Here is a 17,570-nt window from a genome sequence, read left to right as displayed (position 1 = left end):
TAATCCTTGAGTTACAACCTTAATGGAGCCTTCCCAGTACAGTAGTAAGTCAAGACGGCCCACTTAACGAGTCACCATCCCTGCTCCCCCCAATGTATTTGTTAAATAAATGTGTGGGTTCTTAACTGGAATATGGGGCACCTGAGGGATGGGGAAGACCCTAGTACAGACACAAGCACACCTGCTTCGGACCACCCAAGGCTTCCCACCATTCACTGAGATACCCGAGGTTCTGTTTCACACTCCTCGGGGGTCCCCAAAGCCACTTGGGCCTCCTCCACACCCACCCCATATATCCACCCCCGATCACCAATCGCTCACTTACCAATAGCAATAGCACTTAGACTTATATACTGCTTCATAGTGCTTTACAGCCCTCTCTAAGCGGTTACAGAGTCAGCAAATTGTCCCCAACAATTTGGGTCCTTTTACCAACCTCAGAAGGATGGAAGCCTGAGTCAACCTTGAACCAGTCAGGATCGAACTCCTGGCAGTGAGCAAAGTCAGCCTGCAGTACTAAATTCTAACCACTACACCACCACGGCTCTTTGGTGCTTACTTTTAGAAAATATTCAGAACTCAGGATGTTGGGGTATGGAAGACAGGCAACTCCACTGCTGGGCCATATGGCAGAATTCCACAAGCAGCCGTCTTTTTCTGTCCTACTTCTGTACTGCAACATTCTGAACTCTGAAGATTTTTGAAAGCAAGATTTTTGTGAGCAATTGGTGAGAGGGGGTGGATGGGGAAGAGCAGGAACTCGAGGAACTAGCAAAATAGGCCCAATGTCTGTGGGGCCCTGGCAGGGCGGGGGGAGGGGGTTAGGCAGTATGGCTTGCTACAGTTTCTGTGATGAAACTGTGGTCATTTGCATAAAGGCAAATGACCACACAGGCGCTGCAACAGATGTAACTTGAGAATGGATTGTAAGTACCTTTTGGGGATCTGTTGTAACTTTGAATCATCACTAAATGATTTATCATAACTCAAGGAATACCTGTAGAGACTTCAGACATGGTTGGTATTCATTCTTAAAGATTCCAGTGCAGTGGTGGGTTGCTACCAGTTCGCCCCGGATTGGGCGAACCAGTAGCGGCAGCGGTGGGAGGCTCCACTCAGACACTTCTGCGCAAAAGCATCGTGCATGACAGCAAGCACACGCACACGAGCAAACCAGTAGCAAACTAAACTGAAACCCACTACTTTTCCAGTGCTTCTTTTACTGAAAGCTTGACAGGAACTATTCCTCCATTAGAACAAAGACGTAAAAGAGGGAGTTTGGGGGGGCATTGCACCTTTCAGTGGATCACTTTCAGCATTACTGGAGCAGCCTTTCCATCAGTGCAGCAGGGAGACCTTTTACATAGCAGACATATCCAATACAAGTGCCAACCCAAGAAGCACAAAAGTCCTTCATAAAATGATTCATTTTTCTAGCCTTTGCATCACCATATTCAGTAGGGCTTATTTAAACTCTTTTTGTATTAAACAATGCACACCAAAAACTGCAACTACTGGACAAAATATTTTTAAAGAGTCATTCACAAAAGTACTTCATAAAAATAAGAACATGAGAATTAGAACTGACCTGTAACGTCTTTCAACACTCCAATTGCTGGATACTCTAATCGTTTAATTTGCCATCTTACAGCGTTCTCAAAAGTTTTGAAATTGACAAACCCTGGAAGTTCTCTGCCACGGGATATATTTTCAGAATTCCCACTTCCTTTAAGATTTACTGCAAAATAGTTTTTTTCTTTATTTTACAAACAACTTTATCACTCACATGAAAAATTCTAAAATCTAAAATGTGTAAAACATCATATTGAAATAATTCTCAACATTCCACAAATTCAATCCAAACAATTCAATGTATAAAAAGCAAAGCATATCCCCCATCAACTTCCCCATATCTGATTATCAAATACCAATGAAAAAGAAGCCTTTCTATTGCTTTATGACCGCCTTGTGAAAACAAATGCAATGGATTCAAAATTATGGCCTGTGTTTTCTGATCTGCAAGTAACGTTGCACAAAATCTATACACTCATTTTTTAAAGCAGACACAATTCTGATTTTCTAATTTGAAATCTTGCTAGATTTTGGGATACAGAATTCTTTTTCAAAATCCCAGGAACGTCACAAAATCGTGTGAGATTTAGTAATCTCAACATTTTGATAATTAAAAATTTTTGTTTTTTAAAAATATTTAACTTGGGGTCCTCTTATAAAATTATATGTGCCATGAATTCCTGAATTATATATGGTCCTCAAGTGTTTTGAATGACTTCATAGTGGCACAAATAAGGACAATATTTGGGAATCACTGCTCTAGAAAGTCTGAAGAATAAAGCATAATTTTGCAATCTTTTCAGTTCATATCTATCAAGAATTGGGTCCAGGCAAAAGGTCTATGACTCAAGATTGCTCTAAGTCGGGGCAACTCGCGGCTCTTTGACCCCTCTGCTGCAGCTCCCTGCCAAATCAGTAAACTTCTGCAGTTTGGAGAACCAGCTGATCCCACCATTAGCTAGCCCCATCCCTCTCCCCTCCCCTCCCAGTCACTCCTCGCCTGACCTGAGAAGGTAAGGGCGACAGCGGGGGATGGAGAAATGACTGGGTCCCATCTCTTGCTGGGTCTTGTGGGTGCTTCTTCTGGCCCTTGTTGGTGCTGGGTGTGTCTTGGTTGCTTGAGTAAAGAAGCTCAGGGCAGCAGGAAAAGAGGGCTGGCCCCACCGAAGCTCGCACGCCCACCCACCCTGGGAGTTAGGCTCGGAGAAAGCCAGAGTGGCTTGCTAAAGACACTCACCCTTCAGCCAGTCAACCCGCCCGCCCTGTGTGCCTTTGCTGCCCTTTGGCCAAGCTGGGCTTGAAGATGGTCTCATGCACGCCCTCCTGGCCCTGTCACCCCAGAAAATCAGAGATTCTGTTGTTAAGGGAGACATTTGTTAAGTGAATTAACAAATTCCTTTCTTGTCACAGTTGTTAAGTGAATCTCTGCAGTTGATAAGTTGGTGACATGTTGTTAAGTGAATCTGGCATCCTCAGACTTTGTCAAAAAATTGCAAAAGGTGATCACATGACCTTTGGTCACAGCAACAGTCATAAGTATGAACCAGCTGCCGAGCATCAAAATTTTGATTACATGATCATGGGGATGCTACACAGGTCATAAGTGTGAAAAACAGTCATAAATCACTTTTTTCAGTGCCGATGTAACTTTGAATGGTCATTGGATGAATTGTTGTACGTTGAGGACTACCTGTATAAATGATGAACATGTAATTGCTAAATATATAAACTTTTATTGAAATTTGAAACAAAAGAAATAAAATAATGTATGACAAAGTAGGCAAAAAAAATTGGATATAATACAGGTAGTCCTCGATTTATAACAGTTCATTTACAACAGCACTGAAAAAGTGACATGCTCATTTCTCACAGTTACAACCTTTGGAAGTGATTCATGTTTATGACTGTGTCCCAAGGTCCTGTAATCACCTTTTGCAACCTTTTGACAAGCGAAGTCAATGGGGAATCCAGATTCAGTTAACAATCACGTTACTAATTTAACAACTGCAGTGATTCATTTAACAACTGTGAAAGGTCGTAAAATGCAAGAAAGGTCATAAAATGGGGCAAAACTCACTTAACAAAGGTCTCACTTAACAGCAGAAAATTTGGGCTCAACTGTGGTTGTAAATCAAGGATTACCTGCATACAGATTGAACAATAGGAAAATATATGCCTGAACTTGCTGAAATGATTAAACTGGCTGATCAGGGAAAAATATCTATGTTTATTGCTGACTGGAAACCCCTTATGGCTTTTTTGCATAAAACAGAAAAAAATGAAGTTATGATTTATAGTTTTAATGATTAAAGGATATATTACAAAAATAAGGAAGTTAGATTGCAATTGCATAGTAAATTTATTATTGTACTTACAACTGTTGTAAAGAAGATTGACAGCTACTTCTTTGTACCTTTTTTCTTTTCTCCCCCCCCTTTTTTTTCCCCTTTTAGCTCTTAGATTTTTTTCTTACTTTATATTACTTTGTATTAGTTTTTAATCTTCCTTCTTATAGATTTTCGATAAAATTTATACAAAAGTTATATATAGAACCTCTCATACTAATAACCTACCTAAATGTGTTGCAATAAAAGCATATCCAGAATTCAAACTCATGCTGAAACATCCACTAAGAGAAAAGCACATAACCAAACTGAGTTTACCTTTAGTGTTATCATTAATTGTATCTTGCCATTCATTAAATGCCTTTCGAATATGTGTAATTGTTCTACTTTTGTTTAAATATTTTTCATCCTCTTCTCCATGTAAAATTTTTAAGAGGTCTTCATTAAAAGCCTTGATTTTCTGGAAAAAATGCAAAATGACATATTTGTAAAAATAAAATTACCAGCTAAAATGGCAATACAAGCTCAGTGCTCCAGTCCAGGAGGAGAGTTACTCTCCATGCAATTTCCAGGAACCTTAAATATAAAAACCTGGGTATCAAGTTCTGAGAGATCAGTCCTGAAGGAATTAGAATAGGTTGGAAAGTCCCAGATGCTTTGCTATAAGGCTGTCAAGCAAGTAAATGGCTGCTGGTGGTTGGGGGTGTGTGATAATTGCTGAGGTTAGAGTTCTGTTTTGTTTTTTAGCATTTTTAGCACTATCGTTTGTATTTATAATTTTATTAAGTTTCAAAAACATGAATAAAAGGAAAAAGAAAAAAGAAAGTAGAAAAAAGAATCAGATAGCAAGCAAAATAAAACTGAAAAAAAGAAAAAATAATAATGAAAAAATGGCTTCCAACTTTTTTCATACAGATATACAGTAGATAAAAAACATACCCAACTCATATACCCAAAACTAACAATGTCTACATTACTTATATAATTCCATATAATTCTAATCATCAAATCCCAAAATCAAAATTACATTTGATTTTCTCGCAAAAAAGTTCAAAAGTAGCTTCATTAACAACTCATCACTGTCTCTTACCATACAACCAGATGCTTTCTTCATTTCACACTGTGCCACATTTTCTATCAACTCATCTCTAAATCCTCAGCTCTTTTTATTAATTAGCAAAGATGAATAAGAAACCATTTCCCTGTCACTCAACTCATCAGCTGATTGGGAAACCTCCTTTTCCATAATACGCTCATGAACGATGGAGAGCATGTGGGTTGATTTTCTATTTCCTCCTTAAATCTGGAGAAAGAAAAAGCCATCCCACTCCCCAAGTTATTGCTTCTGGTGAGAGAAATGGTGATTTAACCACCTCCAAAGGGAGACAGAGTGAATGTGTGTGTATGTGTGTAAAGATAAGCACAGAGAGTGGCACTTTTATTATTTAAATGGATTCAAATATGTTTATGGACAATTAATGTCAATGTAAAGGAAAGAGGGTTTAGTAAAGGAAAGGAAAGATTATGAAATCTTTCAGAAACATGTAATGCAAAATGTACAGAATAAAGAAGAATAAATTCAGATGGACAAGAACAAGCAGCCATTTTGCAGTTTTTTAATTGCGGTTTGGTCTTTCCCTGTACTTGGATATCAATAACTCCTCAGGTTCCATGCCCCAATTGTCCCCCTCCCCCAAAATTCCCATCATCCTTCAAAGCCAAAAGCAAAGCAATAACAGAAAATACAGTGACAAGCTCCTGATGATACAGTTGTGTATTTTGGCCATTTTATAGATATAACACAACAGTAAGTGCTTAGCAACAATACTAATTAACAAGGATACAATTCACTTCATGATCAGACACAAACTCACATCTGCCTTTATTTTTTAAATCTGTAATTAACCTTACTTGCACAAAAAAATATTTCTTGTCCTCCGAGGATTCAGGAACACCTTCACCATACTTCTCAAGTTTTTGATGCGTTTTCTGGAGGCTGGTTTCTATTTGCTTTTCTAAAGTTGGCAGTGATCTCTGCAATAACAACAAAATTAACTAAAGGAAAGGTGTAAAACTGTAATCTTATGCAAGTTCAGAAATTTTAAATATAGTGGATTGACAGAACCATCTGACATTTTGCAGTAGGAAGCTACCAATTTTAGCAGATGCCAAGTGATATAACAATATTTACACACACACAAATAAACCTGGTCCTAGGAATCTCTCTTACAGTATGAATCAGATGCCTAGGTTTAGAAATATGCATATATAGCCATTATGTATTGACTTAAGAATGCAGCTTGAGTAGGATGCAAATTTGCCCACCAAAAGCTTCATCTTTTCTACAAAGAGAGCTAACTGGGATTCTGATGCATGCATCTCGATGCAGCACAATCAGAGTCATGGTATGACAATGCACATGTAACACAAGGGTATCTTTCCTATACAACCTGAAATGAATTGAGAGTTCCTTACCTGAATGTGCTCAGTAAGCTCTTTTGTAAGTTTTTCTGCCAGAAATGGGATAGTAGCTCTGCCTTCTTCCAAAAGAAGACTGGGGGAGATCAGAGTGAATAAAATTCAAGAGTTACTCAATAATATTGAAGTTATCATTTGTATTATCTCAGTGTTCCTCAATGTCTTTCAGATGGACTAGGATTATATGCTCTATAGCAGGGGTCTCCAACCTTGGCAATTTTAAGCCTGGAGGAGTTCAACTCCCAGAATCCCCCAGCCAGCAAAGCTGGCTGGGGAATTCTGGGAGTTGAAGTCCGCCAGGCTTAAAGTTTTCAAGGTTGGAGACCCCTGCTCTATAGGCAAGCTATGAGGTCAGATAATTTGATGGTAATTTGAAACAAAGTGGGGAGTAAGCATCAGTCACTAACTAGAAGTGCTAAAGCACATGAGAGAAAAATATCTCTGCCCAGTTCACACATGAAACTTCACCAGACTTTAGTTTGGATACAGGCATATTCATAGAGACACAAACAAACTCTGATGTATAAAGGAGCACATTTTGCTAAACCATATTCAGGAATTATTTTCTAAATCCTACCTGAAAAACTTGTGCTCTTCAAAAAATTCTCTCTCTTTCTTGATTGCATCCTCCAAGCTCAGTTTATTAATGAGGTCGCTCTGCCCACGACATTTAACAATCATGTATCCTTTTTTCAGAGGCACTCTTTGATTCCGGACAACATCAACGGTCTCGTTCTCAGTTCCTTCATCGATCAAATCAGGCTTGGTTAGAATACCTATGAAATAATTGATGGAAAAGGAAGACATGCTCGTTTACTTGAGAAAGGCTGGGGCTTAATGATCTAATGAAGGCTGGTTCATTCCTGAACCACATTCAGTCTGAAAAAATGAATGTCCCTAAACACGCACACCACCAAGTAGCTATTTATTCTCCCCTCACTGCTGGCGTTGAAGAAGTGGGCTTTCAAGTAGCTTTAAATGATAAAGCACCATTTCCAAGGCTACTGTAACTTTGAACGGTCATTAAATGACCAGCTGTAAGTCAAAGACTACCTGTATGCAAAGAGTTCTCAAACTTTTAAGCACCAAAGTAGTTTTTCCCTCTAGAAATATCTGCTGTTATCCTTTTCCAACACAAAAGGTAAATTTTGAATAATTCATTATTTTTTAAAAAATAAATTCCCAAATATTCGATCTTTTTAATAAACACTTTTTTGAACTATGTTTATTAATGGAATCTGATTTCCCCCATTGACTTTGTATGTTGGAAGCTGGCTGGGATGGGTGCAAATACTGATCATATGACCCCCAAGACAATGCAACTGCTGTAAATAGATGTCAGTTGAAAACGGTTTGAATTTTGATCACATGACTGCATGGACCCTGAAATAGTTGTAAATATGAGAACTGGTCATAAGCCATTCTTTTCAATGCTGCCATAACTTCTTGTACTACTCAGAAAATAGTTACCCCATAGCAGCACACACAGTAATGGGGAGTGGGGTAGGCTAGGTTTGCTCACATAACATCTTTGTTCTGTGGGCTGCTTTGACATTTTCTTTCCAGAGGCAATTCAAGGTGCTGATCATTACCTTTAGCACCCTGTATGGCACAGGGCCAGGTTATCTGCAGGGCCAGCTTTCCCTAATGATATCTACCTGTTCTACCAGGTCAAATAGGGTAGGCACGCTCCTAGTCCCTTCCCATAAATATTGCCATCTTGTGGGAGCTCAGGAATGTGCCTTTTCCATGGCAGCCCCTGCCCTATGGAACATTCTGCCTCCTGAAGTTTGGCAGACCTCTATCTTTCTAGCTTTTGGTAAATCTCTTAAGCGCTAGCTTTTCCCCTAAGTGCTGGGATAAGATGAGGTGACTGCATATCAGAGGTTTGTCTTAGCGCCATATTTTTGTTATTTTTTGTTGTTAGTTTTTGCTTTTATGCTCTTTTAACCTTTAATTGGGAGGCGGCCAGAACTGGCTATAAGGAGGTAGGTGTATAAATGTTTTAAATAGATAAATAAAAATAAACTTCAAACATTCACTAAACAAATGGTTGTAATTTCAGGATAACCTGTATGAGCAGATTTGAAATATATAGCTGTCAACATCCAGCTTGAGTATCCAAACAAAAGTCCAGGATCATTTCATTTCTGAAAAGTTTATTGTTTATTGAATACATTGCATGATAATGGCAAGGTAAAACTAACTCTCAAATTCTCAGGCACCAGTTCACAGTATTAAACAATGAATTTCCAGGCCCAATCCCCATGCTTCCACGTAGACCATGTAAACAAGTTCTCTTTATTATGGGAACCATCTGCCTTCTTCTTCACATCTGTTAAGACATCCTTGAAAAGTTTCCAGACTCTCACAAACTTCAGTGGAACTGTAGAGGTTTTGTTTCTCCAACTAACCCATGTAATCAACATCTGCTCCCCCTTACTCTAATGACAAGTTGAAATGAAGAGACATGTAGCTGCCAATGTTTCATTTTTGACAACAACTGCATCGATAACCAGAAATTTAGTAAAATCAGACTTCCAATAACTTTTAAGAAAGTTTAAAAAAAAACTTACATTTCCAATAAAAATTTTTTTACAATAGTATCCTACTGTATTTCATGAGTAGAAAAAATATTTTAATAATTTCATTAACTTACCAAGTGTTCTCTCTCCTTCGGGATCTACTGTTTGAGCCATTTTCAATGCCTCTGTAGTAGCAATATCAACATTACTTGGAACCACAACCAAATTTATGGTTTCTTGTTTGGTAATATAACTTTGAATTAATTTCATGATCTGTAATTAAATTGCATTTTATGTCAGGCATACGTAGAGGATAAAATGATTTTCAATGAAGCTAGAAAGAATAAATAATTTATTCTAAAATTATTTTTAAAAAATAATTATTATTTTTATAAATAATAAAAATAAAATAATTTTTATTTTATTATTATTATTTATTTTATTATTTATTTTATTTATTATAAAAAATAAAAATTATTTTTTTTAAAAAAGTACCTTTGATGAAGGTATTTTTTTTCTTTTTCTTTTCTTTTCTGTACACTGAGAGCATATGCACCAAAACAAATTCCTTGTGTGTCCAATCACACTTGGCCAATAAAAATTCTATTCTATTCTATTCTATTCTATTAAGGCTATCACAACTATGCATAAGATTATTATGTATTATGAAAGTATTATCTAACGTATAGTACATAATCTGCAACTTACTTTAACCCCCACCCGCCAAATTCTGTTTCACAGAAGCTGCTTCTATGTGTAGCATTCAATATCTGTGAAGAAGCAACAATGTGCCTGTCCACTTTATCCAGATATTGAGTATCCTCTGTCCATAGGCTTATATATCAAGAGCAGGAAGCCTATGCAGGGGAACACTGTAGGGGCCCATACATCTGGATATCATGATTACTAGGTTGGGGATATTATTCAGTTCCACTGGCATTCCAAGATGCGTTAAATAGACAGCATGAACTCAAAGTAATTTCTGGAATCCATTTATTGAATAAAGATCAACCAAAGGAAAGTTAAATTTTATAGATAGTCCTCACTTAGGGACCACAACTGGGACAGGCAACTCAGTCATTAAGCATCACCTTCACTAAGCTCATGTGATCACAAAAACTTAAAAACCTTAATTCTGATTTGGTCTGTCTGAACAGTCACTAAGGGAAATGTCACATGAAAACAACTGTTTTACTTCTGCATCTCTATTAACTCTGCTTGTCATAAGCCAGTTGCAGAGCACACAAATGGTAATCACGTAACTGTCGGATGCTGCAATAAATGCATCTCTAGCAAAGCTATTTGTTTTACACCATTGTAACTTCAAATGGTCACTAAATGAGGCAATCAGTAACAGATAACTATATGTACATTTCACTCCTGAAATGTGTAAAGATCTTTCCTAGCAGAAATTAGAAGTAAGCAGTGCTGTCATATCTTCATGCCCCTAATTCAGTTGATAATCAGATACCTATCACTTTATAAAATCTTTTTTATTTTACCTGATTGCCAATGTCTTGTGGTTGATTACCTACTGCAACTCTTGTAATTCCTGGAAGATCAATTAAAGTGAGATCTGGAACATCTGGAGAACTAATTTCCAGGGTAATTAATTTGTTGCTGATACCCAGTCCTTCGCCAGCTATTGCATTCTGGGCTATGTTGTGTGAGGCAAAACAAAGCAATAGACTCAGTTATGAAAAACTCCTTATATAGAGCAGTTTTATCAAACCATCACTTGTTCTAAAACCTCTCTGAAGAAAACAGACTACCATATATTTTTAAACAGGCTTGTTTCCTGTAATGGTTTTAAGTATGTAGGTACTTCTGTGTACTCAAATGTAACTATTTATGCTAAAATCATTTCATAACACATACCTTTTAAATTTTACAATGTGATACATAAATAATACAATATTATATTTTTAAAAAGCCAAGTTAGAAAGCTGTGCAAGTATTTAATAAATATTAGTAGAGGGGCCTCCTTACTGTGCTAGCTTTTTCTGCAGTATTATTTCTGTTTTCATAGTTATAATGAGATGATCTACCCAGAAAAACTTGGAAATGCAATGTAGCTAGCATTTATTTTATCATGATTCATAGCAAGGCTGAAACATACCCTAGCTTAATTTATTGTTGAAAACCAGGATATTAGTACCTGGCCAGTGAAAAAGCAGAATCAAAAATAAAGGATAATTGTGTTACAATTAAAAGGAATGACACAAAGAAAGTAATGAGAAAAAGTATATCTTCTAACATGAATAGAACATCAAAATATTCTATCTAAACTATAGATAATTTGTGGCATGTTGAACCATAGAAGTATGGCTGTCTGTCATAGGTCAAGAACTACTTGTACTCTTATGGCTGTGAAGCAGAATTTGTTTATGGAATGTACAACGTGAATCTGAGAGTAGAAAAGAAATATATACCCCCCCTTTCTTTTCTCAGTGAACATTTTAAAGCAAGATTGTGAAAATTTAACACAATTTGAAATTTCTAACAGCAGCAAACATGATTAAATATTTAGATTAAAAGTCAAGGGAATTAAAATCAAATATCAAATGCAAGCAAAAAATATGTTTAGAAGTGAAACCACTGTAAACTACTAGTGCAGACCTTCATTCTACTTCTATCCTTCACTACAATTACAGAACTATTGTAAGCTAAAATTCTATATATACTGATCGTTTTAAGGAAAATGAAACCACTTCTATTGTTACTGAATGTTACCTCTCCTAACTGCAGCTTCCACCTCTGATGGATCTTTCAGTTCCACCTCTGTTTCTAGATACACCATTTTCCCCTTCCATTCTTTATTATTATTATTTTTTTTCATCTTGAGCTCCAAGGGGCATCTGGTAACAATCCCTGCAATGTTAAAACATTTTTTAAAAATTTTATAGATATCATATATTTTATTAGATATTTAACAACTTAAGAAGAGAAGCGGAAAGAAAAATAACAGCTAAATACTATGCTGTCCATTTCTTGGTTTCTGGTTTGTTTGTTTTTTTGCATAGTTTAATTTTTTTTAATTTGCATAGTTTTTATTTTAAAATTTAAGTAATTTAAAATTTTAAAATGTAAATCTATTTTGATTGCCATTCAGCTATGTGCTAGGTAGTAACTGTTTTTGGATATGATTTACAGGGTTTTTTTGATACACACAGAAGCCATCCGGTTTGGAAAATGAGCACAAACTGATTTGGATTCAGTTGGAGCTAATATGAAAATAAGGAAAATAAGCAGAGAATGGCCTGATTTGCCATATTTTTCGGAGTATAAGTCTCTCCGATGTATAAGATGCACCTAGCTTTTTGGGAGGAAAACAAGAAAAAAAAACCTGTCTCCCAGCAGCAAACAGCAAACAGCAAACAGCTTGGTCAGCTTCATTACAGCCTGATTTAGCATGAGCAGCTGACTGGCGGTTGGATCTGCCTCCTGGAAGACTGCCGATCACCTGTTCCAGGCTGCAGGGATTGCCACTGTTGCCACCTATTGCCACCTCTGTGTGCCCCATTTTTGGCCTCCATGTGTCATGTTTTCCCTCCATGCACCCCGTTTTTGGCTTCTGTGTGTCACGTTTTTGGCCTGTTCCAGGCAGCTGGGGCCACTGCTGCCACCGCCTATTCCCACTACCTGGAACAGGCTGAAAACAGGATGGGTGGAGGCCGAAAATAGGATGTGCAGAGCGGACAGCGATGATCCCTGCAGCCTGGGACAGCTGATCGATGGTATTCCAGGAGGCAGATCCAACCACCAATCAGATGCTTGCGCTAAATCAGGCTGTGTTGAATCAGATGCTTGTGCTAAATCAGGCTGTTTGTTGCAAGGAGGCAGAGGCCGAAGGATGGGGGCCAGCAGCTGGGTGGGGCTTTAGCAACATTCGCTCTATAAGACACAGAGACATAAGACTTTGGGGTGGGGTGGGAGTGTGTTTTATACACTTATACACTGAAAAATACAGTACATGTTTCAATTAGAAAAATATGGAAGTTCACATTTGTTCTAGGCTCCTGAAGTTCACAAAGCTAATTGAGCATCTCTCAAAAGCTTCATTCCAACTGAAAACCTGTGGAGGTGGTTCTCAAGATGAACTGTAAACCCCATTCCCCCAGGTACAGCAATAAGACTTGTAGGCCAACATATCAGAATAGTACCGACTGGGGAAGTCTGTTTGCATTCAAAGAAGAAAAGCTTGGGAAAATTCTCACCACTGCCTCTAGGAAGGGCAACTCCAGACAAGGCCTCTAGAACTGAACTTTTTCCAGAGCTCTGATCTCCAATCACAGCAATTGCTGGCAATGCCAAGTCCTTTTCCACTCCAAGGGCTCTCAATGAATCAATGAGGTCAATACAGGGACGGACCTTCTCTTCATATTGGCTGCACAAATGATTTTCTGTCTCCTAAGGAAACAAAACAAAATACAAAGTTGCCTCCTCTACTGAGATTGGAATTTACACTTTCTTAATTTGGAAACCTCATCGCAAGTGAGTTGGAACTGTATTTCCCATGAAAAGAATTGCTAATATAGAAGAGGTAATGAAATTTAAAAAACAACAACTGCAAGATTGAACCTGTTTTCTTTTGCTTCATAAAAATAACTCTTGTCAATTCAGTTGATGTACAGATTCCTAAACACTGTTTAGGAAGTTAATCTGATGACTGAGAAGAAAGGTACAGATAGTCCAAGTCATTCTGGCTGCTCAAAGTTACAGCAATGGAAAAAAGAACACAACTTTGGGACCAGTCTTTGCATTTACAACCACAGCAGCATCCCATGGTGAACATATAAATAAAATCATGACATGGTCATGTGATTTTTCCCTTAGCAACCACAGCCCTTCACTTAATCACCTAAGGGGAAATAAATCTATCATGGTCATGTGATTTCCCACTTAGTGCCAAGTTTTCAGTCCCAGTTGTGGTTGCTAAAGGTTGACTACAGATATAGCTTTGCTGTCTTTAGTGTTTTAGTGTTTTTTATTTTTTCCAAATATGATTTTATACATTAAAGTAGTATGCAGACCTACTGCTGTCATCTCCAATTTTCCCCATGACAAGAACCCTGTGAGTGTGATTTGGGCTGAGTGAGAGCAACTGCTCCCAAAATCACCCAACCAGCTTTCATTCCTAATTGACACCATAAAATATAATCTGGACATATGGCATAGCAGTACCTTTTTTAACCTTTTATTCGGAGAATACTCTGTAATTCTGGATTTCTTCATGGTAGACTTTGTAATGTTTATGCAGCAAAAAATGTTCTGGAATAAAAACATTGTTAGTTCATAAAAGATGCTGCCATGCTTGGCAATAATATCAGTGACATCCCTCACTTGATCTTTAGGATTCTGTGGTTTTGATGTCCACTTTTAACTCCTTTCATCAGCAGCTAATTATAATTTAGAAAGTATGCTAGCAGAGTAAATTGCATAATCAAAGCAGTAAATGAACACCTGTCAATAATTGTGGCATAAATAGTGCATTGCCTCAAACAAAAACAAAAACAAAAAAGGTCTGGTGCTAACCTGTTAAAAACTAGATTCTCTTCAGTAAAAGGATCAGCTACAAGGTCTCTAAAGATTGTTTTTAGAACTGCTAAAAAGCACCTCCAAACCATTGGTCCTACTGACAGCTTCCCCTTCTTACATTCAATTAAATACCAGGCAATTAAGTTAATGGCAGGCAAGCACCCTCAGACATGCAATTTATATGAGATAATACAACTTATTTTCAAATGGCTTGAATCTCTGCCTTCCTGCTAATTTCTTTCTCTTTCTTTCTTTCCTTTCTTTTATTATTTACTGCTAATTTAATTATTTCCTGTTGTTTGATTTACTCCAACTCCCACCACTCCAAAAGTTCATTCGCTGCTTTCAAGATCAAGCAGAAACTCTTACACACTGCAAGAACGTTCGCACATTTAATTCTAGTTAAGCTCCATCGCTGTGAGTCTATGGTTCTTCCTTAGCTTGTTCTGTGAAATCAAGTATCATGGCTTATTAAGCAAACCATGGTTTTACAAGACGCGTAGCGTAGCTTGCACAGGCGTCCTTTCTACAATCTGCAAAGTCAGCGATTAGTTGGGAATTCAGTCTTGTTCCTGAGGCTCAAAGGATCTCTGCGCTCATCAGTGAGGAAAACCCAGCAACTTCGGGACTCTCCTTCTCTTGTTATTCAAACACCTTAAGGCATATTATGTCGGACCTCCTTCCCTGGCCCCCAAACTACCTGGATAATCAGGGGTCGTCCGGCAGTTTTATTTAATTCCCTCCGCTGAAACGAACAACATTCCGCCAAGAACGAGATTCTCAACGCCAGGAAAGGTGGTGCAATTTGAAATCCCTTTCATACTGTCCGCTCTTACCTTTCAGGCTCGGAGCCGGGAGTGTCGGAGAAGACGATGCTTTCCCTGCGCAGTTCGGGCGAACACTACGGGCTCTGCAACACAACACTGACTCCATCCTGTTCAGTTTCTCGCTGAAGGGAAATCGAAACTTACTCCGGAAACGAAACTAATCGGCAATACCGAGAGCTTTCCGTTTCCCGAGAAACAGCGCTCGCTCCCTTCGAGGGCCAGTTTCGTTTCGTTTCTGACTGCTGATGTGAATCAGTTTCCGAGATCTTGCGGAGAAGGAAAAAACCCGAAACCTAAAAACCATCTTTTTTTCCCTCCAGACCTCAACTCCAGTGATAATCACTTTCTCTCAAAAGAATTAGCAATCAATGAGCCCATTCTTTGCTTTCCGCATGTTTAGTATTTTTAAAAGTACCGGTGTTTTAAAAACTGCTAAAAGTAAATACAGCAAATGATTAAATATTAAGAAGTGTGAAAGTAATAAAGTACCGTAGCAGTTTGTGATGGACTGGCTACTAGAACAAAGCAAGGTTATGGCATACATTTGAAAGGAGACCTGGAAGCTTGTAATTGGGGAGTCTGTCTGGCAAGAACAAAGAATGCTTATTCATAGAGCAGGGGTCTCCAACCTTGGCAACTTTAAGACTTGTGGACTTCAACTCCCAGAATCCCTCTGGAATTCTGGGAGTTGAAGTCCACAAGTCTTAAAGTTGCCAAGGTTGGAGACCCGTCATATAGAATATGCAGTGTAATACTTGTAGCAATTGTAGGTGGTTTGAGGACTGATAACAGTAAGGAAGAGTTAGACATCCTGCATAGCTTAATTAAAAGTTAGGAACAGAGATGGTCTGGAGTAAATGGAATGTGTATTATATAACTCCTTGAGCATTGGTTAGCCAAGGTTTAGGAATAGGGATAGCTACAGACCAACAGAACAAATTGCTAGTTAGCTACTAAAATGTTTATTAGATATTTCTCATTATCCCGCCTTGTCTCACCTTCTGCTTTAGTGAAAATGTACAAAGCTTCCTTAATCCTTTGTTCTGGGCTCTTGGTATTTTGGCCAGGACCCCTTTTTTTGCAGTGCTCCAATAAAAGAAAACAAAACCTGCACCTCATGGAACTACTTTACTGGCCTCAGCACCAGGTTCAGACCCGAATTGGGAACATTTGTTTAGTCCACCATGAATTCTTAAAGAGGAATAATTCATATTTTAGTTCCAGTAGTCCATAGCAGGGGTCTCCAACCTTGCTGGCTGAGGGACTCTGGGAGTTGAAGTCCACAAGTCTTAAAGGGACCAAGGTTGGAGACCCCTGGTCCATAGGCTCTCTCCAGTAGTCCATCTTCTAGTCTCTTGAAGAAACTAGAAGCATTTGAAATGTGGATTTACAGACGGCTGTTATGTATAAATTGGGTTGACAAAATCAGAAATGAGGAGGTGATAAGCAACCTGGGAAAGCCAAGGGAAATCATCAAACCATAAAAAAGTGAAAGAAAGACATGTGATGCAACACCCAGAAAAAAACAGCATACTTCACTTAATCCTCCAAGGAAAGATTGTAGGCAAACATGCTCCAAGGCAGAAGATGATAATCATGACTTCAAAATCTAAGGCATTTTTTCTGCGGCTGTTGATAAAAATAGGATTGCCAATGTCCAATGATGGATATGGCACAAGAAGATTGGCTCTCCAACTTTTCAAGAACGACCCTGCAGATTTAATGATTCTTTATCCGAGTAAAGCTGGCTTTTCAGAGTTGCAATCAGAATAGGAGAGTAATAGAGTTGGACGGGACCTTGGAGGTCATCTAGTCCAACCTCCTGGTCACACAGGAGACCTGTACTAGGGATTCGAACCACCAAACTGCCGATCAACAAGCTCAGTGTCTTAGCCACTGAGCCACGCAAGATGTTCCACTGAACAGTCCTAATTGTCCACCTATAACATAGCTTTGTACTTGTCTTCCCATATGATCCTGCTCCAAAACATTAATCCTTTTAACATCAGATTGAGGGGCACATGACATGGATTTTGTAACTTGTTAACTAACATAGTTACTTTATATTTTAATTTTACTTGTTTTCTCTCTTTTAAAATGTTGTTCGGGCTCATTACTGACTAGAATGTAGGAACAGCTTTTAACATTCCTAAACTGAAAAGATAAACTGGCTGGAGACTATCTCGAGATAAGAAAAAGTTTATTAGTACAAATTGGGGCCTGGTTAAACTCTTTCATAAACTCCAAATAACTTTTTCCCCTTACAATTTACACCCCTTCTGATG

The 17,570-nt window shown here is 38.1% G+C and overlaps 1 protein-coding gene across 4 annotated transcripts in view; it reads right to left on the bottom strand.

Annotated features, from left to right (window-relative positions):
- MX1 (MX dynamin like GTPase 1) overlaps positions 1 to 15,903 on the bottom strand; it is a 40,748-nt gene extending 24,845 nt beyond the window's left edge. For 2 of the 4 annotated variants that reach the window (XR_009155398.1, XM_058185746.1), the window contains exons 1-11: positions 15,295 to 15,902; positions 14,105 to 14,191; positions 13,138 to 13,330; positions 11,654 to 11,791; positions 10,423 to 10,577; positions 9,055 to 9,193; positions 6,973 to 7,171; positions 6,393 to 6,471; positions 5,829 to 5,951; positions 4,236 to 4,377; positions 1,589 to 1,738 (exon numbers count right to left, since the gene is read on the bottom strand). Coding sequence is in view for 3 of the 4 variants with exons in the window: in XM_058185746.1 (XP_058041729.1) it covers positions 1,589 to 1,738; positions 4,236 to 4,377; positions 5,829 to 5,951; positions 6,393 to 6,471; positions 6,973 to 7,171; positions 9,055 to 9,193; positions 10,423 to 10,577; positions 11,654 to 11,791; positions 13,138 to 13,330; positions 14,105 to 14,155 (1,369 nt within the window). In the remaining variant the exon portion in view is untranslated. Of the gene's footprint in view, positions 1 to 1,588; positions 1,739 to 4,235; positions 4,378 to 5,828; positions 5,952 to 6,392; positions 6,472 to 6,972; positions 7,172 to 9,054; positions 9,194 to 10,422; positions 10,578 to 11,653; positions 11,792 to 13,137; positions 13,331 to 14,104; positions 14,192 to 15,294 lie in introns of all 4 variants that reach the window. The other 2 variants (XM_058185748.1, XM_058185747.1) reach the window with 1 other exon arrangement.
- Between the last annotated feature and the right edge of the window lie 1,667 nt (positions 15,904 to 17,570).

The sequence above is a fragment of the Ahaetulla prasina genome, chromosome 5 (genome assembly GCF_028640845.1).
Source record: "Ahaetulla prasina isolate Xishuangbanna chromosome 5, ASM2864084v1, whole genome shotgun sequence".
Classification (NCBI taxonomy): Eukaryota; Metazoa; Chordata; class Lepidosauria; order Squamata; family Colubridae; genus Ahaetulla; species Ahaetulla prasina.
Note: the sequence above shows the minus strand (reverse complement) of the source record. Positions and strands in the feature narration are given on the sequence as shown.